The 26,110-nt window shown below is 41.8% G+C and overlaps 1 protein-coding gene across 1 annotated transcript; it reads right to left on the bottom strand.

The window, feature by feature from the left end:
* Positions 1 to 8,934: 8,934 nt before the first annotated feature.
* LOC104104500 (uncharacterized) lies at positions 8,935 to 9,704 on the bottom strand. Its single transcript, XM_009612606.2, has 2 exons — positions 9,434 to 9,704; positions 8,935 to 9,245 (listed from the first exon to the last, which is right to left on the bottom strand). The coding sequence occupies exons 1-2, from the start codon at positions 9,702 to 9,704 to the stop codon at positions 8,935 to 8,937; spliced, it is 582 nt and encodes a 193-aa protein (XP_009610901.2).
* Positions 9,705 to 26,110: the final 16,406 nt, after the last annotated feature.

Genomic DNA, 26,110 nt, shown 5'->3' on the forward strand with positions numbered 1-26,110 from the left:
CTTGCAAACAGTTAAACCCAACCTATGGCCTTACAAGACTATACAAAGCATTATGGATATGTACATTATCTGCATATCACCATTTTGTATTAAAAAAAGTATTCACAAGCTATTGCTTACCTCATAGAGCCGTTCCACCTTATAATGCGTCCTTCTTTCCCCCGGCATCCTCGTTATCTTCACTCTTGAATAGGTAAGGGTATTTAGACTTCATCTCCTCTTCTGCTTCATATGTCATTTCTTCTATATTCTTGTTCCTCCATAATACTTTGACGGAAGCTACATCCTCTATTCTCAGCTTGCGGACTTGTCGATCTAATATAGCCACTGGCACTTCATCATATGATAGATCCTCTATAACTTGTACATCTTTGATAGGGACGACCCGAGAAGGGTCTCTAATACATTTCCTCAACATAGATACATGGAATACCGGGTGTACAAATTCCAATTCGGATGGCAATTCTAACTCATAAGCAACCTGTCCAATTCGTCGAAGAATTTTGTACGACCCAATATACCGCGGACTCAACTTACCATTCTTCCCAAAACGCATAACACCCTTCATCGGCGAGATCTTCAGGAAAACCCAATCACCAACCTCAAATTCTAGATCACGATGTCGGACATCGGAATAAGACTTTTGCCTGCTTTGTGCCGTCCTCAGTCGCTCTTATATCACTTTCACCTTCTCAATGGCTTGGTGAATCAAATCTTGCCCATATAATTCTGTCTCACCGACTTCGAACCATCTAACTGGTGATCTACATCTCCTCACGTACAGTGCCTCATACGGGGCCATTTTAATACTGGAATGGTAGCTATTATTGTAGGCAAATTCTATAAGTGCCAGATGGTCATCCCAATTCCCCTTGAAATCTAGAACATATGCTTGTAGCATATCTTCAAGCGTCTGAATGGTATGTTCAGCCTGTCCATCAGTCTGCGAATGGAATGCAGTGCTGATATTTACTTGTGTGCCTAAACCCTTCTGAAAAGACCTCCAAAAGTTAGCCATAAATTGAGCTCCTCGGTCTGATATAATAGATACCGGCACACCATGAAGCCTAACAATCTCCTTGATATACAACTTCACATAATCTTCAGCCGTGTAAGTTGTCTTAACTGGTAGAAAATGGGCAGATTTTGTAAGTCGATGAACTATCACCCAGATGGAGTCAAACTTATGATAAGAGTGAGCTAATCCAATAATGAAGTCCATGTTAATCACTTCCCATTTCCAGGTCGGAATCTCTATATTCTGAATCAATCCACTGGGTTTCTGATGCTCAATCTTTACTTGTTGACAATTAGGACACTGAGCTATAAATTCTGCAATAGACTCCTTCATGTTATCCCACAAATACTGCTCCTTAACGTCATGATACATCTTTGTCGAGCTGGGATGGATAGAATATCGGGACTGATGAATCTCAATCATAATCTTCTCTCGCAACCCTGCCACACACTAGGCACACATAATCGGCCCTGGTATTTCAGTGTCCCATCTCCTCCGATCTTGAAAGCTGTAATCTTACACTGTTGAATTTCCTCTCTCAATCTTACTAAGGTAGGATCTTCATATTGCCGTGCTTTTACCTCGGCTACCAAAGATGATTCTGTTGTATTATGTACAGTAACACCTCCGTCATCAGAGTCCAACAATCTGATTCTCATATTGGCCAGCTGGTGAAGCTCTTTGGTCAACCCTTTTCTACCTGCCTCAATATGTATTAAGCTTCCCATTGACTTACGGCTGAGAGCGTCTGCCACAACATTGGCTTTACCGGGATGGTACAATATCTCGACGTCGTAGTTTTTCAGTAATTCAAGCCACCTACGCTGCCTCAAATTCAACTCCTTCTGCTTGAAGATGTATTGTAAACTCTTGTGATCTGTGTAGATGTCAACATGGACGCCGTATAAGTAGTGTCGCCATATCTTCAAAGCATATATTACTGCAGCCAATTCCAAATCATGAGTCGGGTAATTCTTTTCATGCTTCTTTAATTGTCTTGATGCATAAGCAATCACCTTCCCACGTTGCATCAATACGCACCCCAAACCTATACCTGAGGCATCACAATATACCACATAACCTTCTGTTCCTTCTGGGAGAGTGAGCACTGGCGCAGATGTCAATCGATTCTTTAGCTCCTGAAAACTATGTTCACAAGCATCAGACCACTGGAACTTGGTAGTTTTTTGTGTTAACTTTGTCAATGGTGCTGATATAGAGGAAAACCCTTCTACAAACCGCCTATAATATCCTGCTAGCCCCAGGAAGCTGCGGACTTGTGACGGTGTTGTAGGGCTTGGCCAATTCTTCACTGAATCGATCTTATGAGTGTCGACACTAATACCCTCATCAGATATCACATGGCCAAGGAATGCTACTGAGTTCAGCAAGAATTCACATTTAGAGAGCTTAGCATATAACTTATGATCCTGAAGGGTCTGGGCATAAGCCTGAATACGAGAAATATCCATGCCCTCTACCAAAGAGGCTGTTGTGCACTTATTTATCAGATGTGGTCCCAACCCGTTCACGAACAGGTGCACCCTATCACTCATCTCGGCCACCATATGGGGAGTATACCTTGCTAAAGAATCAAACAGTATACTATACTCTCGTACACTCATATTACCCTGTCGAAGGTTCAAGAACTTATCAGCTCTAGCTCTTCGTATCTCAGCTGGCAAGTAGTGACGAAGAAAGGCCTCAGAAAATTCCTTCCACACGGCTGGAGGAGCGTTCGGACCCCTAGATCTCTCTCAACTATCATACCATAAAATCGCTAAATCTCGTAACTGATAAGAAGCCAACTCTACTGCCTCCGTATCACTAGCATGCATAACCCGCAATGTACAATGAACCTGATCAATAAATGTTTGCGGGTCCTCCTTGGGGTATGATCCGGTAAACACTGGAGGGTCTAGATTAATAAAATCACGAACTCTCGCACTAACTGGTTTATCAGCAGCACCGGTATTCTGCCTCTAAGCCTGAGCAGCTACCAAGCTAGTCAACAACTGCACCGCACTGTGTATATCATGGTCTGTAGTGCAATACAGAGGAACTGGATGTACTGGGTGCCTCCTAATATCCTCTGGAGGAGACAGAGAGGTATGAGACGACATCTCACTCTGAGGCTCACTTTGGCCTGCTATGGCTGGAGGCACCTGAATGTTACCCTCTCCCACAGCTGTATCAAGCCGTTTACTAATCGCTTGCTTCCTAGTCGAAGGCATCGCTAAAAGAAAACAAGGTGAATATTAGATATGAACACTTACGACTCAATGCTGCGCACGATCTAGATTCAGGAAAAAGGTAACAACCCTAGATGTCACGTAGCCTTCTGATTATAAATGTGGCGCGCTACACATCCATAATCAAAACTCTACTAGATACGGCTCATAGACAACCCCTAGGACAGACTTGCTCTGATACCAAGTTTGTCACGACCCAACTGGAGGGTCATGACTAGCACCCGGGCCATACTTGCCGAGCACCAACGTACATTTTATCTAACCTTCCTTATTATCTTTAAGGGCCGACAAGATCAATATAAATGGTAGACATGGATCATGAACATCCAACAATGAAAGATAATGTCATGAACATACATAACATGGGACGACAAGACTGTCAAGAAACTATATATAAGGTACGAGCTACCATGAGTCGACACCTGTCTATGAGCCTCTAAAGGAACATAAGTTCTACAACATTGCCGGAACAGGGCCCCGACATACCCATAATGTCTATAACAAAAATGCATACCAAGACCACGGCAAGTCCGGAGAAGGGATCTCGCCAATAACCGCTGAACTGGACAGCCTACTGTGGTGGGGGAGCTGCGTCTACCCGTCTATCAGGACCTGCAGCACGACATGCAGCGTCCACAAATAAAAGGGACGTCAGTAAATATAAAGTACTGAGTATGTAAGGCAGGAAATCATAAGTAAGAACAGTAATGTAAACAGGGATAGGGAATATACAACCCGTGACATCTGGGTACCTCTGAGGGCTACTGACATGAAACACATGATAGATACATATATATATATACATAAACTTTTAAAATATATGCCTTTGTGGGCATCACTATCATCATATCGTACCCGGCCGTAATAGGCTCGGTAAAACGTACCTGGCCCATCATAGGGCTCGGTAGAATCCAATTGATCAGTGGTTGCACAATAGGTGCCGTACCCGGCCAACTATAGCGTGGCTCGGTAGAGTAAAATAGATACATATATATGATGCATGCTGCACTCATTGGAATCACATTTTGAACCTTTCGGAGTGACGTAAGGTCGGTATCCTTCGTACACGTTATTAGGATTAAATCTTCATCAAGAATCTTATAAGTATCAGGAACTACCAACAACATTGATAATATAAGAATAAGAGAAGTAACATCAATATCAATCGTTTCATAAGAAGGGCAGCAATGTAAGTACTGCTAGCTTCTAAGAGTAGAGTACCTTTGGGAGCTCGTTCATTATATTATGTACAATCGGAGTCGTGAAAAAGAATGAAGGTGATAGCCTCACATACCTTGTATATACTGCCCAACCTCAAGGTATGCAAATGTCACGACTCCTTAGTCTACAATAAGAGAAATGACACTATCATTATCGTTTAAGCGTCGTAACAATTATGTATCGACCGCAACCTATTTTACGATGAAACGGACAGCACCTCCCCTATTTATATGACTTCACACAAGTCATTACAATCACCAAACAGCCCAAACAACATCATTAATAATCATATTGAGCCTCCCAAAACAGTCCACCAACCAACAACATTACTACGAAGCCTTTCGATATATATTTCACAAGTTCTAACTTTAACAACTTAGCCGCAACTTGGATAATCTTAAATATATATATAGAGAGTAAGAGGTTCCTTACCTTTAAACATAAATAAAAACTCCAATTTGACCTTAATTTCCCACGAAATATCTCTCCAATTCTGCCACAAGAACAAGGAAGCGAAACTAGCAATCAATTCGGGTTTTTCGGCACTAGAATTACTTTAGAAGACTTCAAATCACCTAGGGTTGATATTAAAAACTTGAAGGAGTATTTACAGAACATAAAAAACTTAAAAAAACCTCCCACACGAGCTGGAACAACAGAAAAATCAGCAACAACAAGAAGAACAAGAAACTTACTAGCGCCACGGGATTTCTGACACTTGATTTGTGTTGTTTGCCCTTTGTTTGGGTCTTGGATCATGAGAGAACCTTGAGAGAGTGTTTTTAGGGTTCTAAGGTCTGAATATACTGAATAATAATGACTTAAAACGGGGTTGGGGTATCTTATATATATCCATATGTCTTAAACCGTCTTTGTGGCCCCCATAGAGAGCTGCTTGGCGCACTCTCACAAAAACGCGAATATCTATCTATTCTGAGATCGTATCGACAAACGGTTTAATGTGTTGGAAACTAGACTCATAGATGTTCAATTTTATAGGTAGATAACCCCATAATTCCAAGTATATTGGAAGAAAAATGTAGTAATATTTGACCTAAAGTTTAAGTAAAATTATAAACGTAAGTTGCGACAACTTTTATCGACTTTGTTTCATAACTCGCTTGACTTCAAGACTTATGATACGGATATTATATGATTCAAATACATTAAAACATGACCTCTTGGGACAATTAATCACCTCTAGTGTTACTCAAAAATACGGGTTACAACATCCTTGATTCGTTTAACTTCTAATACTTGTTAACCACTCTTATACATCCTTGTATCGTTTAATACCAATAGGATTAACTTCTTATCATCTCAAAGAGAATCTCTTCTTGGATTTACGTCGACTAACTTATGGCGTGATCTAAGGTACACAAATTTGGGTTGTAACAGTTATCATGTCTAATTGTGTAAGAAATCACATGTGCCTAATACCCTTAATGCTCAAATGTGTACTTAAAGTCTTGAATAGAATCCATGATGATGTTTGAAAGTGAAACAGTAAGTATAGAATATGAAATACGGCCAACGTGCCAACAATCATATTACATTTGGGGCCATTGTGTCAATGAAACAAAGAGGCGAGAACAAGATGTTGAAATGAGTTGTGAATCCTTTTAATAATAAATGATTTGGGAGTATCGTTTGGTCACCGAGGAAGGGTAAGTCAAAATAACCTAACCCCAAAACTACACGTGCTAGTGTAGGAGTGATTGAGGGGTAAGTCCCAGTGTTAATGTGATGAGGTTGTTTCCCCTTATATGGGATGATAATGATGTGTTGAGATGTTTCCCCTTGAATGGGATGAGATTATTGCTAGCGAGATGTGATGTGATGTGATATCGACCCACACAACATTGTGGTGAGACCGCTTAGCCGGTCGGGCTAAGATCAAACGCCATGCTGCGCACATGGTGTTATTGTGAGTGAATGTCTCGGGGTGAGACGGCATAGCCGATCAGGTTGAGATCGGTCTCCGTGCCAAAAATATGGTGGTGTATCAGTGCTAAAGATCTCCCAACTTAAAAAGATTGAAACTTACTTGAAATGTACCTTTCCCCTAACTTGACACCTTGATATTGTTCAATCTCCTAATGATTTCATGTTTCCTTCTCTGTTTACTGTTATACATTCTAATGCGAGAGTGTTTTGTTTTACATACTAGTACAATTCCATATGTACTTATGTCCCTTTTGCCGGGGGCGCTGCATCTTTAATGAATGCAGGTGGTTCCATAGCAGGTGGTGTTGATCAGTGACAGCAACACACCCTCTCCTCAGCTGACTTGGTGAGCCCCACTTCATTTCGTGGTCCTGTATCTTTTATCCTTTGTACATAGCATTTTGAGGTATAGCCAGGGGCCTTATTGGCAGCACTGTCTTAGCACTCTTATGTTTCTGTTAGAGGCTCCGTAGACATAGTGTGGATTATATCTTGTTTTGGGAAAGTTAAACTAGATTTGTTGTAATCGTACCACATGTTCCACTTCAACCACGTATGTACAATGTACTATTTTTTAGACTTGTTAATGACATAACTAACGGAAATGAACCGGTGTTGTACACATGACATCTTACCGTCTAATTAATGAAATGTATTCCTCTCTTTATTCATGGGTGAGTTAGATAGACGACATTGTATAGGCTTGCTCGACCGGGGTAACTCTGTTGATCACTGGTCCCCCCTCCCCCCCGAGGTCAGGGCGTGACACAAAATGATAAGAAATTAAAATGAAGTGGCTGAGTTTGACTCAGACTGCCTACGCATCCAAATGGGATCAGTCCAAAATATAGTTCGATTATAGTAGATGACTGAATCCGATGTGGATTGCCTACGTATTCCCACCAAAGGAAATCAAGTCGCGACGTAGTTTCGAATACATAAAAAATAATATTTTGATTTTTCATTACAAAAGAGAGAGGGAGACCGGACCATACGTGGGTTGCCTACGTATCCCACTATGGGAAGTCAGGTCAAGCGTAGTTCAGTTACAATCAAACCCTAATTCTATTGTCTTCAAATGTAGTATCTATTGATTGCATTTGAGTTGATGGGCTTCGTGCTGACTCTGCCGTTAATTTCTTCTAGGATCAATGCTCCTCTAGATGAATGCCCTGATGTGAATTGTCGAGGTTTCACCTTTCTGTTCAACGCGGTGGCCATCTTATTTTGTTACAGCTTACGATGACATACTGCATCCATTCTCTTTTCATCGATGTGCATTACTTGTACTTTCCTGACACTCCATTCTGCGTCATCTAGTTTGGCTTTCTAAATGACTCTAGAGATGCTATCTCGACCTCTGCGGGTATCACAATTTCTGTGCCATATGCCAACATGTATGGCGTGCCACTCCCTGTGATTGTCCACTATCTTCTGTAATATCGCCTTGATGTTTTTGTTGGTTGCTTCAACTGCTCCATTCATTTGTGGCCTATAGGCCATGGAATTACAGTGGATGATTCTGAACTTCTCGCAAATCTCCCTCGTGAGATCGCTGTTGAGATTGGTTGCATTGTCAATTATGATTGACTCTGGGATCCCGAATCTGCAGACTATGTTGATGCAAACAAAATCTGCCATTAATTTCTTTGTGACGGCCTTGTATGTACAGCCTTCATCCCATTTGGTGAAGTAGTTGATGGCTACAAGGATGAAACAATGTCTGTTTGATGCGATGGGTTCGATAGGTCCAACCACATCAATGCCCCAAGCGGCGAACGACGAAGTAGTTACAATTATGTTCAACTCATTAGGTGGAACCCAGATGAAATCCCTGTGAAACAGGCACTGGTGGCACTTCTACACATAACGTCTACTATCATGTTCCATGGCTAAAATGAAACTATTCATGTGAGGGCCGCATGTTCCTGCATGTATCTCTTCCAATAATCTTGTTGCCTTAACAACATCTACACACCTTAAAAGACCCAAGTCCGGGGTCCTCCTATATAGGACTTCCCTGTTAAGCAAAAAGTGATTTGCTAGTCTTCTTAGTGCTTGCTTTTGACCATTGGAGGCATTCTTTAGGTATTCTCTTACTTTGACAAACCGTTTGATGTCGTAGTACCAAGGCTTACTATCTGGCTCTTCATCTACATAGAAATAATATGCATGTTGATCTCGAACCTCTACATCAATAGGGTCAGTTTAATTCTTGTCTGGATGCTAAATCATAGACGACAATGTTGCGAGAGCATCAACAAACTCATTCTGGATTCTGGGAACATGCTTGAACCTGATCTTGGTGAACTTCTTACAAAACTCTTTTACGATGTGCAAGTATGCAAAGATATTAACATTCTTGGTGGTCCATCCACCCTGAACTTGGTGTATCAGCAAATCAGAATCTCCTATGAACAAAAGTTCCTTGATGTTTATGTCGACTACCATCCTAATCTCGATGATACATGCTTCATATTCTACCATATGTTTTGTTCAAGGGAAACCTATCTTGGCTGAAGACAGATAACACTGTCCTGACTCAGAAATTATGAATGCCGCAATCCCTACACCTTTGAAATTTGCCACTCTATCAAAAAATATTCTCCACCCTGGGTATGACTCTACAATGTCCTCCCCTTCGAATAACACTTCTTCGTCTGGGAAGTATGTGGTAAGCTGCTCGTAATCCTTGTCTATTGGGTTCTCTATGAGATGATCGACCAATGCCTGTCCCTTGATAGCTTTCTGCATCACGTACACAATATCGAATTCAATGAGGAGAATCTTCCATTTGGCCAACTTTCCTGCACGCCAATACTTCTAGAAGATTTAATTAAGCGGGTCGAGTATGGATATTAGATGCATTGTGTACGCTGACAGGTAATGCCTTAACTTCTGAGTGATCCAGCTCAAAGCACAGTAGGTCCATTCTAAGAAGGTGTATTCAGCCTTGTATGGTGTAAATTTCTTGCTCAAGTAATAGATAGCTTACTCCTCTTTCCAGTATCGTCGTGATGTATCAACATACACCCAAATGCATTATCCAAAATGGATAGGTATAGTAGCAGTGGCTTTCCAGGTTCGGGAGGAACTAACACTGGCGGATTCGATAAATACTCCTTGATCCTGTCGAAAGCTTTCTGACATTCTTCTGTCCATTTTGTAGCAGCATCTTTCTTTAACAATTTGAATATCGGCTCAGAGATTACTATTGACTGGGCTATGAAGCTGCTGATATAGTTTAGTCTACCGAGGAATCTCATCACGTACTTCTTGCTTTTGGGTTGAGGCAATTATTGAATAGCCTTGATCTTTGAGGGGTCCATCTCTATCCCTTTCTTGCTTACGATGAAACCTAACTGTTTTCCTGTGGGGACTCCGAATGCACACTTCGCAGGATTCAACTTCAAGATGTACCTCCGCAAACGTTTAAAGAACTTGGTTAAGTCACTCAGAGGAGCCGCACTTTTCCAAGACTTGATGACGACGTCATCCATATAAACCTCAGTTTCTTTGTGGATCATGTCGTGAAAGAGGGTCGTCATGGCCCTCATGTAGGTAGCACTAACGTTCTTGAGACCAAATGGCATGACCCTATAGCAATAAACTCCCCATGGTGTGGTGAATGTTATTTTCTACGCGTCTTCCGTGCATTAGAATCTAGTGGTATCCGGCGAAACAATCCATGAACAATTGCAACTCATACTTTGTGCAGTTATCGATAAGGATTTGAATATTTGGTAGAGGAAAATCGTCCTTTGGACTAGCTTTGTTGAGTTCTTGATAGTCCACACACATCCTAATCTTCCCATCCTTCTTCAGTACTGGTACAATGTTTCCCAACCATGAAGGATAATTGGTGACTTTCACCACATTCACCTCTATATGCTTGGTGACTTCTTTTATCCTTAGACTTACATCTGGCTTGAATGTTTTGGGTTTTTGCTTGACAGTTGGCCTGGCGGGATCGGTGACAAGCAAATACATCGATGTTGTCATGCCTCAACCTTGGGGAATACGAACAGTGCTCAATTGAGATATCCTAGTCAAGCAAGCCTACTTGATGCCTTTTACCCAACCTTACCCATGAATAAATTGAGGATGCATACCATTCGTGTTACACCCCATATTTTCGTAAAAGTACAACGTAAGTCAATTGATGTAAGCTCAGAATTGAGATCATCTTTGAAAGTACATAAAGTAAGTTAATAATATTAATTTGGAGGATACAAATATTAAATATCATAGATAACAAGTTCCAAGAGGGTTGGAAGGCTTGGAAGCTAAACGAATTGAAGAAAATACGTTTCGTCGAAAGTCGATAAGTTTGGATTATAACATGCACTTTGGGGTGAGACTAGGGTTCTTAACATGATAAGGAGGTTATTTTATGAGTTTTTTTAGTCGTATGATATTCGTGTGTTATGTTTTGAAGTCAAGCAAGTTGTGGAACAAAAGTTGGCAAAGGTCATCACAAGTTACATTCATAAATGTGCTGAATATTAGGTAAAACGTAGCTAAGCTTTTTTCCCAATGTACTTTGAATTATTGGGTGATACACCTATCAAATTGAATATCTAAGAGTTTAATTTCTAACGCATTAAACCGTTCATCGATACGACATCAGAGTAGAGAGATATTCTCATTTTTGCCAGACTACACAAGCAGCTCCTAATGGGACCCACGTAGGCGGTGGTCGACCTATTTCACTTTAAAAACGATTTGGACGACCTTTATTTCTCATTTTTCGACCCAACCTCGTCCTACACTCCTCCTAACCCTCCTAAACAGATACCATAAGGGTTTGAAGTGATTCCAAAGTGATTACACCATATTTCAACATCAAAAGTTAGTTCTAGTGAAGAAAACACCTCTCTGAGGTTGTGTTGTCATTGAGGATAATTGTGGGCTGTGTTTGGCCGAAATTTTAAGTTCTTGCTACTATATAAGGTGAGTATAACAGCCTACTAATTGTTCTTAAGCTTTCTTGTATGTTGGTTAAGTTGTTAGGATGATAAACTACAAGATAATACTTGGTTTAGCTTGAGATGTTGTTGTTCTTGATGGATTGATTTGAAAGTTGCTCTTATGGACTTTAAGTGGCTTGAAATTATGTAAAATAAGTTGGATATGATATTGTTAGTGTGATCATGTTAGTTTACATGTCAATCTTGTTGAGGAAATGGGTAACTAGAAAAGAAATGGTTATAAAGCTCTTGGAAGTTGTCCACAGTGATATTATCTTGTGTTAGGCTATTTCGGGTAAATTTGAAATTGAGTACAAGGTTGGAAATCCTTTAAAAGGTATTTTTTATTATATCAGACATATTACTAAGTTCATGAAATGAATGATAATCATGTTGAAGGGTGCTAAAGGGATTCAATCCGAGCTTGCCGCTCGTCGTGATATGTCGATGACTTGTTAGTGAAATATTTTTTACACTATTGTTGATGTTGTTCTTATTGTATTGATCTGGTTGTTGTTATTGGTATATGGTATTAGAGGAGGCCCTTGTCACAGGAGAGATGCTGCCCAAATTTACATAAACGAACTACTAGTTTAAGTTGCGGACTTAGCCTTTACTCAACACTGATTTTGAATCTCCTTATGCTATGGTAGATTGAGTTGAGTTGCATGAAGAATTGCTTGGAAGGTATTAAAGACTCAACAGAGTTAAGGTATGTTAAGACTATCCCTTCTTTCCTTTTGGCATTATCCATATAATACAAACGAAATAAGCAAATGCGGAACTTTCACAAATGACTATATTCTTAGAAGTACTAGGGGTGCCTATGTTCTTGATTTACCATATGTCCTATTATTATATCAACTATTTATGTGTATGAGAAAATACGTAAGTTGATAAAGTTTATTTCATGATATTAACCGAAGGAATATTGATCTTATGACATCCCGAGAGATCTTATTGACTTACTTCTTATGCATTGCATTCATTTATAGATGTACATTGACCCATGAGCAGATGGCGCATACGTGTATATTATATGTATATGGGATATGGGGAAAGGTTACGGCGTTATATACACACTACCACCTGATCAGCTGGTATACATTAATGATCTCTCCCACAGAGGCTGAGATGATATGATGGGATGCCCTCAGAGGCTTGATGATGTTATGTATGCATATACCTATGCATGATATGACATTTATACGCATATGCATGACATTATAAATGTTTCATGATTCACAGAGATATTCAGACTTACATTTTGAGTTCCTTACTCCATGTTTCTTTCATGTCTTTTATATACTCTTTCATGCCTTACATACTTGGTACTTTATTTGTACTGACGTCCCTTTTGCCTGGGGATGCTACATTTTATGCCTGCAGGTCCCGATAGATAGGTTGACAGTACTCCTAGTAGGCTATCAGCTCAGCAGAAGGTGTTGGTGCACTCCACTTGCTCTGAAGTTGCCTATTTGGTCAGTATGCTTTAGACATGTATAGATTGGTATGGCGGGGCCCTATCCCGCACTTTATGACGTTTATGTACTCTTAGAGGCTTGTGTATGTCATGTATATGGATGATTGTATGGCCTTATCGGCCTATGTTTTGAGTGTTTAAATAATCATTTCGATCATATAGGCCCGTATGTCACATATATAAGTTTATATATCATTTTGGGTCGTCCTATGTCGAATGTTCCCTTGTGGTTTTTTCTGGTTATCTCATGACGGCCCATCTGGCTCACTTACCCATGATGGTATGATAAGAAAGATATGTTACGTTGGTACTAGGTTGGGTAAGGAATTGGGTGCCCGTCACGGCCATGCGGTTTGGGTCGTGACAAACTTGATATCAGAGCAGTTCTGTCCTAGGGAGTCTACAAGCTGTTTCTAGTAGAGTCTTGTTTATGGGTGTGTTGTGCACCACACTTATAAGCAGGAGGCTACAGGGCTTTTAGGACTGTCACTCTTTCTTCTTACTTTAGATCGTGTGGCAGAGCTCAATTATAAGAGTTCAAGCTCCTTAATTCTATTTTATTCATAATACAACAATGCCTACATCTAGAGAGACAGTTGGTAAGAGATTAAATGTGGTTGTGGAAGAGTTTAGTCAGAGGAACTCGATTTTGCATCATGCTTATGATGAGTAAATGTGAGGTCTTTAGCATATTATGTGTGTACTAAGACGTGTAAGCTTCTTGATAAGGATCCCTAAGGCATGAATATCTATCCAACCATATGGTTTAAAAAAGCAACAAGAGAATCAGAAGGTAGATACAGTTTTCAACAAGTAAAACAAGCAAGATGAAGAAGGGTATACAGTACCCAGTTAGTGAGGATTATCAGTTTTTACAATTAAGGCAGAGAAATATAAGTATTCTGAGTTACCTTCAACAGTAACAGAGGTACGTACAATTGGCCACACCCATCTTAGTTATGCCATATGGGAGCTAACAAATATTGTTTAAGAGAAAGATGGGATATTAGGATCCAGCTGGGGTTAGAGTAACCCAAAATGGTGGATGGATTGTTAGCATTAGCTAACATTTCCAAAGGATATTGCAAATATGGTAATAGTTCTCCTTGTGAGACACCTCGATGGTGCACTCTAGAATAGTACATTTAGATATGAAATACTAGAATGTGCAAAACAAAAATTTTGAAGATTGGCACTAGAATCTAAGAAGGGATAAATATTTACCTTAGTATCACGCCCCGACCTCGGGGACTGCGACTGGAGCTCAACCGAGATACCCCCGTCAAGCAAGCCTTTACAATACCTTCTATCTAACTCATCCATGAATAAAGAGAAGAATACATTTCATTAATTAGATAGAAAGATGTCATGTAAAAATATTAGTTCATTTCCATTAGTTACGAGGTTAACAAGTCTCCAAAATAGTACATTGTACAATCATAGTTAAAGTGAAACATATGATACGATTACACCATTTTTAGTTTAACCTTCCCAAAAACAGATACAACCCACTATGTCTTCGGAGCCTCTAACAGGAACAAAAGAGTACTATGACAGTGCCAACAATAAGGCCCCAGTTATACCTCAAAATGCTATGTATAAAGGATAAAAGATACAAGACCCCGAAATGAAGTGGGTCTTACCAAATCAGCTGAGGAGAGGGTGTGCTACTATCACTGATCAATACCACCTGCTATGGAACCACTTGCATCCATTAAAGATACAGCGGCCCCAGCGAAAGGGACGTTAGTACATATGGAATAGTACTAGTATGTAAAACTAAACACCCTCTCAATAGAACGAGCAACAGTAAACGAAGAATAAAACATGAAATCAATAAGAGACTCAAACAGTATCAAGGTGTCAATTTAGGGGAAAGGTAAATTTCAAATAGTTTTCAGTAATTTAAGTTGGGAAATTTTTAGCACTGATACACCTCCGTATTTTAGCATGGAGTCCGATCTCAGCCTGACCGGCTAAGCCGTCTCACCCCGAGACATACACTCACAATACCACCATGTGCGCGTCATGGCGTCCGATCTTAGCCCGATCGGCTAAGCTATCTCACCATATGCCGTGTGGGTCGACATCACATCACATCTCTCTAGCAATAATCTCATCCCATTTAAGGGGAAACATCTCAACACACCAATCTCATGCCATATAAGGGGAAACAGTCTCATCACATTAACACAGGGATTTACCCCTCAATCACTCCTACATCGGAACATGTAGTTTCGGGATTAGGTTGTTCCGACCTACCCTTCCTCGATGGCTAAACGATACTCCCAAGGCATTTATTATTAAAAATATTTACCACTCAATTCATATTATTTTACATGTCATTCATTTTATTGGCATCATTGGCAATAACACAATATCATTCTTGGCACATTGGTCGTACTTCATAATTCATGCTCCCTACTCCACTTTCAAATATTAACGCAGACTGTCAACAACAAACATTTCTATTCAAGACTTTAAACACATATTTGAGCAATTTAGGGTCGTAGGCACATGTGATTTCTTATATAATTTGATATGATCACTTTCATTTGGGCTTGACTTGAAGTCACAACATTTTAATACATACTCGTACTTTGAACACGCTCTCGAAGAATAACATAACATGATAAGAATATTCTAGAACACATTTTGAACATATTCATATAAATACATCTTTCGACACCAAACTTATTCATAAAAGTCAATTCATAATGGACAACTCGAGACTTACAAAAACATCGTGGGAATTCAATTCTAAGAGAGAAGTTTAGCCAACATACCTTGCCTCGATCTTTTTAAATTATTACAATGTTCCGAAAATCTTCGCCACTTCGATCAATTTAGAGATATAGCAAAACTGAACAAAAATTAGGAAGGAGTTCATAGTTCTAGCTCACTTGAGCATTTTATCAAACACTAGGTGTGCATTAAGGTTTCAAGGTCCTCATATGGTGGATTCTTTCACCCCACTTCCCAAAGTTCACCCAAAAGAGCTCAACAATCTTCCCACTACCATGGATGGTACATGCATGTAAAATAAACAACTCCCACACCCAAGAATTGCTTGGCTTATTACCTATTTTCAATTAAAATCACGAAATTGAGGGCTATGGAGTAGAACCTTACCTCTAGGATTATGACCTAGTTAATTCTTCTTGAAAATCCTTCAACTTTGAGCAAGAATTGGTGGATGATGAGCTTAGGAACTTCCCCTCACACTCTTTGGCACTCCCTCTCTCTAGAATATATGTTTTCCCTTTTAAAATGATCCCCAAGGCTGTTTTATGAGAATGGGGTCGTGTTAAAAAATTAGAAATAATGAAGCCGGATATAGGTCTGTGGTCACATATGCGACCGCATAACTCTTCTGCGGTCCGCATAATGGCCCTATGGAACTGGGCACCGCAGAACGTTCCTTTGGATTTTTTTTGTGCTGGATCTGTGAGGGGTTATGCGGACCCAAAGTGATTATGCGACCGCATAATGGACCGCATAATGGTCCAAAACTTTTTGCCCAGATTTCTGCCTCGGTCTGCGGCAGATATGCGGTCTGCAGATCAGTTCTGTGACCGCAGAATGGACCGCAGAAAATGCCCTGCATTTCCAAAATTTTTTCTTCAACTCCCCAATGCACTATTTAACCCCAAAATGGCATTACGAGCAGTATATCACCAAGAGAAAACACCCTTAACATCAATTGTACAAATGATACATTATTCATAAAAGGTAAATTCTTAACATTTTTACAGAATACAAGTTTATAAATACATAGTTATTCAATCAAATGAGGGTTTTTTTCCTGCATTTCTTCCTTGGCCTCCCAGGTGGCCGCTTGAACCTATTGGTTCCGCCATAGTATTTTCACGGAGGCAATATCTTTATTCCTCAATTTTTGAACTTGCCTATCAAGAATGGCAACTGGAATTTCTTCATAAGTCAATTCTTCATTAACCTTGATAGTCTCAACTGGAACAATAAGTGACGGATCCCCAACCACCTTCTTCAACATGGATACGTGGAATACCGGGTGCACTAAAGACATCTCTGGAGGTAGTTCTAGCCTATAAGCCACTTGACTGACCCTCTGAATAATTTTGTATGGCCCGACATACCTTGGACTCAATTTCCCCTTCTTACCAAACCGCATTACCCCCTTCATGGGGGAAACCTTCAAGAATACCCAATCATCCTCTTGGAACTCCAAATCCCTATGACGTATATCCGAATAAGACTTCTGATAACTCTGGGCAGTTCTCAGCCATTCTATAATAATCTTATCCTTCTCTATAGCCTGATGCACGAGGTATGGCCCTATCAACTCTGCTTCCTCAATGTCGAACCACCCAATGGGAGATCTACATCTCCTACCATATAAAGCCTCAAACGGTGCCATCTGAATACTAGCATGATAACTATTGTTGTAGGCAAACTGTATGAGTGGAAACTGTTCATTCCAGCTACCCGTGAAGTCAAGAACACAAGCACGCAACATATCCTCGAGCGGCTGAATAGTCCGCTCTGCCTGCCCGTCAGTTTGCGGCTGAAAGGCTGTACTAAGATTCACTTGAGTACCCAAACCTTGCTGAAACTTCTTCCAAAAATTAACCGTGAACTTTTCCCACTCGATTTGAGATAATAGAAATTGGAGTGCCATGAAACCTGACTATTTCCTTGATAATCAACTGAGCGTATTGTTCTGCTGTGTCGGTAGCCTTAACGGGTAAGAAGTGTGCTGATTTTGTGAGTCGGTCCACAATTACCCAAATCGAACCGAACTTGCGAGGAGTGCGAGGTATTCCTACCACAAAGTCCATATTGATCATCTCCCATTTCCACATTGGAATTTCTATGTTCTGTGCCAACCCACCGGGACTTTGGTGCTCGGTTTTCACTTGCTGACAATTTGGACACCTTGCCACAAAGTCCGCTACATTCCTATTCATATTATTCCACCAATAGACTTCCCTAAGATTGTGATAAATTTTTGTAGAGCCTGGGTGCACTGAATACCTAGAAGTATGAGCCTTGATCATGATTCTTTCCCGGAGAACATCTACATTTGGAATACATAGTCGCCCTTGGTACCTTAGTGCACCATCATCCACACCAAGAGAAAAGGCCATGGTCTTATGTTTATGAATTCCCTCCTTCAATTGTACCAACAATGGATCATTGTACTGGTTCTCCTTGCCTTCCACCACAAGCGACGATTCAGCCCTATTTTGCACAATCACCCCTCCTTCACTAGAGTCCGCAAGACGAACTCCAAAACTAGCCACCCAATGAACCTCCTTGGCCAACGGCCTTTGATATGCCTCCAAGTGAACCAAACTACCCATAGATTTCCGTCTAAGAGCATCCGCCACAAAATTAGCCTTCTCGGGATGATACAGAATATCGATGTCGTAATCTTTGAGTGACTCAAGCCATCTTCTCTGCATTAGATTCAATTCCTTCTGTTTGAAAATATATTGAAGGATCTTATGGTCCGTCAATATATCCACATGGACCCCATACAAATAATGACGCCAAATCTTCAACGCAAAGACCACCGTTGCAAGCTCTAAGTCATGTGTTGGATAATTCTTTTCATGATTCTTGAGTTGCCTAGAAGCATAAGCTATCACCTTGCCATGTTGCATTAATACACACCCAAATCCGATTCTTGAAGCATTACAATATACCACAAACCTATTTGTACCCTGTAGTAGGGTCAACACCGGTACCGTAGTCAATCTTGATTTCAATTCCTAGAAGCTTCTTTCACAAGCAACTAACCATTGGAACTTAACTGCCTTCTCCGTCAATTTAGTCAACGGATAGGGAAGAGTAGAGAACCCCTCCACAAACTTCCTGTAATATCCAGCTAAGCCCAAGAAACTGCGAATCTCTGTTGGGGTAGTAGGTCTAGGACAATTCTTCACAGCTGCAATCTTCTGAGGATCAACCTCAATTCCTTCTCTAGAGACGACATGACCTAAGAACGTGACAGATTCAAGCAAAAATTCACATTTAGAAAACTTTGCATATAACTGGTACTGATATATAGTTTGTAAACCTGCCCTGATATTATTGGCATGGTCCTCTTGACTTCGCGAATATACAAGGATATTGTCGAAAACACTATCACGAATGGGTCAAGAAAAGGCTTGAAGACTCGATTCATAAGATCCATGAAAGTTGTCGGAGCATTTTTTAGCCCAAAAGACATTACCAGAAATTCAAAGTGTCCATATCGTGTCCTGAAAGCTGTCTTCATAATATCCTGCTCCCCGATCTTCAATTGGTGATACCTGGATATTCAACCGATCTTAGAGAAGTACTTATCACCCTACAATTTTTCAAACAAGTCATCTATCCTTGGCAATGGGTACTTATTTTTTATTGTAACCTTGTTGAGTTGCTGATAGTCAATACACATTCTTAGTGACCCATCCTTCTTTCTTACAAATAGAATCGGCGTGCTCCAAGGCAACACACTTGGCTGGATGAAACCCTTCTCTAACAAATCTTTCAATTGTTCCTTTAGCTCTTTCAATTCTGTTGGTGCCATTTTGTAGGGTGGAATAGATACAGGATGTGTGCCTTGCATCACATCAATCCCAAAATCAAACTCCCTGTATAACGGGATCCCATGGAGCACATCCGGAAAGACCTTCGAAAATTCATTCACAACCGGAATGGAATCAAGTGTAGGTGCCTCCACATTGGTGTCCGTAAACTGGACCAAATAGTAAATAAACAAATTTTTAGTCATCTTTGTGGCCTTAATGTAAGAATAAACCCACCCTTCGGCACCACATCCTCCCCCTTCTATTCAATCACTGACTCAATTGGAAATTCAAACCTAACGGTTCTGGTTCAACATTCAAGTTTGGCAAAACATTAATAAAGCCAATCCATTCCCATTATTTCATCAAAATCAGTCATTCCCAATTCAATGAGATTGGCCATGGTGTCCCGACCACACACCGTGAGAACATAATCCGTATAAACCTGCGCAGCCACAATAGACTCACCAACCGGAGTTGATACATATAACTTTGTGTGCCACCCCAGGCTGCACCACGCCTGCGGGTGCTGGGGTGCCTCGAGCTGGAGGGGGTGTTGCGGATGTAGTAGCTGCAGAACGGGATGGCTTTGATGTACCCATGCTCATGATCTGGTGAGACGAACGACAATTCCTCTGAATGTGACCCCTCATACCACACCCGTAACATATGGGCTGGTCCATGAAGCAGGTCCCAAAGTGCATCTTCCCGCACCTAGGGCACGGGGGCATCCGCTGCTACTGAAATCTCCCACTAGACCGACCTTGCTGGTAGGATCCCCTGTTGCCCTGGCTGGGCCTAAAATGGCTCCCCTGCTGCTGACCAGGCCCCGATGGCGGTGCATTTATTGAAGACTGAGCAAAAGAATGGGATTTCCCTGATGACCCGCCCCTGAATGCTGACCTACCACCAACACCACCACCAGAAGAACCACTAAAGTTTCCCGCGGACTGGGCCTTGCTGCTGCTCTCACGCTCTATTATATTCTTCAATTTGTGGGTCTCTATGGCTTGAGAAAATGCCACCATCTTACCATAGTTCATGTCAAAATTCAAGACGGCTGTAGCGGCCTCATTAATAACCAATGGGCTAAGGCCCTGCACAAACCGGCGCACTCTAGTCTACATAGTGGGCAACATGTAGATGGCATATTTGGATAGGCGCACGAACCTCATGTTATATTACCACACACTCATGCTACCTTGCTTCAGGCTCTCAAACTCAGTGGTATGGGTTGCCTTAGTCTCGGCAGGCAAGAAATGATCAATGAAAGCATCGGCAAACTCACTCCACCTCACTGGAGGGCTCCCCTCCTCACGTGAGTCCTCCCACATCTCAAACCAAGAATAGGCCACTCCTTTCAGGCAGTAGGAGGCCAACTCTGCTCCCTCCGTCTCAGTAGCACGCATAACTCGGAGAGTTTTGTGCATCTCATCAATGAAGTCCTGGGGGTCCTCCTCAGGATCAGTACCTGTGAACACTGGAGGATCCAACTAGAGAAATCTGTTCACCATGGAACTAGCGGAATCCCATGGCTGACTAGAAGAACTGGGTGCAATATTTGATCTCTGGGTCTGGGAAGCCACTATTTGAGCCAACGTCTGTATGGCTCCCCTAAGATCCCCATCAAATACACCGGAACCGGAAGCTGGGGCTAGAGGTAGAGCTGGAATATTAGTTGGAGGGATCGTTGCACCCTTAGTAGGTGTAGGGACAGGTGCACTATAATCTGGTGTAGTAGAATCGGGCAGTGTAGTAGTCGGGGGAATGTTCTCACCCCTCGAGTGCTCACCCGCATCATCAAGTATCGAATCAATTGCCACTCCTGGGGTGACATTGTCTCCTTGGCCAGTTCTTACCTTCTTGAGTAATAAGATTCACTTGAGTACCCAAACCTTGGTGAAACTACTTCCAAAAATTAGCCGTGAACTGTGCCCCTCGATCTGAGATAATAGAAACTAGAGTGCCATGCAACATGACTATTTCCTTGATACACAACTGAGAGTATTGTTCTGCTATGTCAGTAGCCTTAACTGCTAAGAAGTGTGATGATTTCGTGAGTCGGTCCACAATTACCTAAATCGAATCGAACTTGCGAGGAGTGCGAGGTAGTCCTACCACAAAGTCCATATTTATCATCTCCCATTTCCACAAAGGAATTTCGATGTTTTGTGCCAACCCACCGGGCCTTTGGTGCTCGGCCTTCACTTGCTGACAATTTGGACACCTTGCCACAAAGTCTGCTACATTCCTCTTCATATCATTCCACCAGTAGACTTCCCTAAGATTATGATACATTTTTCTAGAGCCCGGATACACAGAATAGCTAGAAGTGTGAGCCTCTGTCAGGATTCTTTCCCGGAAACCATCTACATTTGGAACTCAAGCCATCTTCTCTACCTCATATTCAATACCTTCTGTTTGAAAATATATTGAAGGCTCTTATGGTCCGTGAATATATCCAAATGGACCCCATACAAATAATGACGCCAAATCTTCAATGCAAAGACCACCGCTGCAAGCTCTAAGTCATGTGTTGGATAATTCTTTTCATGATTCTTGAGTTGCCTAGAAGCATAAGCTATCACCTTGCCATGTTGCATTAATACACACCCAAGTCCTATTCTTGAAGCATCACAATATACCACAAAGCCATTTGTACCCTCTGGTAGGGTTAACACCGGTGCCGTAGTCAATCTTGATTTCAATTCTTGGAAGCTTCTTTCACAAGCACCTGACCATTGGAACATAACTGCCTTATGCATCAATTTAGTCAACGGAGAGGAAGGAGTAGAGAACCCCTCCACAAACTTCCTGTAATATCCAGCTAAGCCCAAGAAACAGCGAATCTCTGTTGGGGTAGTAGGTCTAGGCCAATTCTTCACAACTGCAATCTCCTGAGGATAAACCTCAATTCCTTCTCTGGAGATGACATGACCCAAGAACATGACATATTCAAGCAAAAATTTGCATTTCGAAAACTTCACATATAACTAGTGTTGATTTAGAGTCTGTAAAACTGCCCTGAGATGATCGGCATGGTCCTCTCGACTTTGCGAATATGCAAGGATATCGTCGATAAATACTATCACGAATGAGTCAAGAAAAATCTTGAAGACTCGATTCATAAGATCCATGAAAGCTACCAGGGCATTTGTTAGCCCAAAAGACATTACCAAAAATTCAAAGTGCCCATACCGGGTCCTGCAAGCTATTCTCGGAATATCCTGCTCCCTGATCTTCAATTGGTGATACCCGGATCTTAAATCTATCTTAGAGAAGTACGTAGCACCCTGCAATGGTTACTTATTTTTTATTGTAACCTTGTTCAGCTGCCGATAGTCACTACACATTCTTAGCAACCCATCCTTCTTTCTTAAAAATAGAACCAGTGTGCCCCATGGTGACACACTTGGCCGGATGAAACCCTTCTCTAACAAATCTTTCAATTGTTCCTTTAGCTCTTTCAATTCTGCCGGTGCCATTCTGTAGAGTGGAATAGATATAGGCTGTGTGCCTGGCATCACATTAATCCCAAAATCAATCTCCTATCTGGTGGGATCTCAGGGAGCACATCCGGAAAGACCTCCAGATATTCATTCACAACCGGCACAAACTCAAGTGTAGGTGCCTCCACATTGGTGTCCGTAACCCGGACCAAATGGTAAATACACCCATTATTAATCATCTTCGTGGCCTTAAGGTAAGAAATAAACCTACCCTTCGGCACCACATCATTCCCCTTCCATTCAATCACTGACTCATTTGGAAATTCAAACCTAACGGTTCTGGTTTGAAAATCAAGTTAGGCAAAACATGAATAAAGCCAAGCCATTCCCATTATTTCATCAAAATCAACCATTCCCAATTCAATGAGATCGACCATGGTGTCCTGACCACGAACCGTGACAACATAATCCCTATAAACCTGCGCAGCCATAATAGACTCGCCAACCGAATATAGAGAACGGCTCATGGAGCTTTTTCGGTTCTATCCCAAATCCCATAGCAACATATGGAGTAACATAGGACAAAGTAGAAATGGGATCAATAAGAGCATACACATCATGAGATTGGACAGTCAATATACATGTGACAACATCTGGAGAAGCCTCTAAACTCTCGCGACCCCTCATATCATAGAAACGGTTGGGTCCTCCCAAACTCTGTATGCCACCCCAAGCTACACCACGCCCTGCGGGTGCTGGGGTGCCTCGAGCTGGAGGGGGTGCTACGGATGTAGTAGCTGCAGAACTGGCTGGCTGGCTGTGGAGTACCCTTGCCCATGCTCTGGTGAGACAAACTACAATCCCTTTGAATGTGACCCCTTATACCACACCCGTAACATAAGGACTGGTCCATGAAGCATGCCCCAAAGTGCATCTTCCTGCACCTAGGGCATGGGGGCCTCCGGTGTTGGTGAAATCTCCCACCAGACTGACCATGCTGGTAGGATCCCTTGTTTCCCTGGCTGGGCCTAAAATGGTTCCCCTGCTGCTGACCGGGCCCCGATGGCGGTGCACTGACTGAAGACTGAGCAAATGACTGGGATGGCCCTAATGACCTTCCCCTGAATACTGACCTACCACCAACACCACCACCAGAAGAACCACCAAAGATGCACGCGGACCGGACCTTGCTTCTTCTCTCACGCTCCATTTTATTCTTCAATTTGTGGGTCTCTATGGCTTGAGCAAATACCACCATCTTACTATAGTTCAAGTCAGAATTCAAGGCGGCTGTAGCTGCCTCATTAATAACCAAGGGTCTAAGCCCATGCACAAATCGGCGCACTCTAGTCTCCATAGTGGGCAACATGTAGATGGCATATTTGGACAGGCGTGCGAACCTCATGTGATACTCCCACACTCTCATGCTACCTTGCTTTAGGCTTTCAAACTCGGCAGCACTGGCTGCCTTAGTCTCGATAGGAAAGAAATGATCGACTGGAGGGCTGCCCTCCTCACGGGAGTCCTCCCACATCTCAGACCAAGAATAGGCCACTCTTTTCAGGCGGTAGGAGGCCAACTTTGCTCCCTCCGTCTCAGTAGCACGCATAACTCGGAGAGTCTGGTGCATCTCATCAATGAAGTCATGAGGGTCCTCCTCAGGATCAGTACCTGTGAACACTGAAGGATCCAACTGGAGAAATCTGTCCACCCTGGAACTAGCGGAATCCCCTAGCTAACTAGAATAATTGGGTGCAACATTTGATCTCTGGGCCTGGGAAGCCTCTATCTGAGCCAACATCTGTATGGCTCCCCTAAGATCCCCATCAGATACACCGGAACCAGAAGCTGGGGATGGAGGTGGAACTGGAACTAGAATATCAGTTGGAGGGATCGTTGCAGCCTCAGTAGGTGTAGGGACAGGTGCGGTCTGATCCGGTGTAGTAGAATCACGCAGTGTAGTATTCGAGGGAATGTTCTCACCCCTCGGGTGCTCACCTGCATCATCAAGTATCGAATCAATTGCAACTCCTCGGGTGACATTGGCTCCTTGGACAGTTCTTGCCTTCTTCCTTGGCACCATGTACTGAAGGTTAGAGCAAAGCACGAGTTAAAGAAGGAACAATCTTACAATCAGCTTTATCGCACGATCTAGAACATCAAATAAGGTATTATTCAAAAATGCCCAAGTAGCCTCCTAATTATAGATGTGGTCGACAACACATCGATAAGAAGGACTCTATTAGACACGGCTCAGGGACATCCTAGGACACATTAAAACCTTAGGCTCTAATACCAAGTTTGTCACGCCCCGACCTAGGGGAGCGCTATTGGCGCTCAACCGAGATACCCCGGTCAAGCAAGCCTTTACAATAACTTCTACCCAACTCACCCATGAATAAGGAGAAGAATACATTTCATTAATTAGACAGTAATAGGCATGGGAAAATACTAGTTCATTTCCATTAGTTATGAGATTAACAAGTCTCCAAGATAGTACATTGTACAATCATAGTTAAAGTGGAACAGATCATACGATTACAACATTTTTAGTTTAAACTTCCCAAAACAGATACAACCCACACTATATTTTTGGAGTCTGTAACAGGAACAAAAGAGTGTTATAACAGTGCCGCAAACAAGGCCCCGGCTATACCTCAAAATGCTATGTACAAAGGATAAAAGATATAGGACCCCAAAATGAAGTGGGGCTCACCAAATCAGCTGAGGAGAGGGTATGCTGCTATCACTGATCAATACCACCTGCTATGGAACCACCTTCATCCATTAAAGATGCAGCGCCCCCGGAAAAAGGGACGTTAGTACATATGGAATAATACTAGTATGTAAAACTAAACACCCTCTCAATAGAATGAGCAACAGTAAAAAAAGAGTAAAACATGAAATCAATAAGAGACTCAAACAGTATCAAGGTGTCAAGTTCGGGGAAAGGAAAATTTCAAATAGGTTTCAGTAATTTAAGTTGGGAAATCCTTAGCACCGATACACCATCGTGCTTTAGCATGGAGTCTGATCTCAGCCCCGACTGGCTAAGCCGTCTCACCCCGAGACACACACTCACAATATCACCATATGCACGGCATGTCGTCTGATCTCAACCTGATTGGCGAAGCCATCTCACTACAATGTCGTGTGGATCAACATCACATCACATCTCGCTAGCAATAATCTCATCCCATTTAAGGGGAAACA

This window comes from Nicotiana tomentosiformis, chromosome 9, assembly GCF_000390325.3.
Source record: "Nicotiana tomentosiformis chromosome 9, ASM39032v3, whole genome shotgun sequence".
NCBI classification, from domain to species: domain Eukaryota; kingdom Viridiplantae; phylum Streptophyta; class Magnoliopsida; order Solanales; family Solanaceae; genus Nicotiana; species Nicotiana tomentosiformis.

Bases quoted from the DNA above. Each gene is read 5' to 3' on its own strand.
- LOC104104500 (XM_009612606.2), bottom strand. From the start codon at position 9,704: ATGAGATTCCTCGGTAGACTAAACTATATCAGCAGCTTCATAGCCCAG. The intron at 9,246-9,433 runs GTAAGCTATCTA...ATTGGCGTGCAG, and splicing joins CGACGATACTGGAAAGAGGA to GAAAGTTGGCCAAATGGAAG.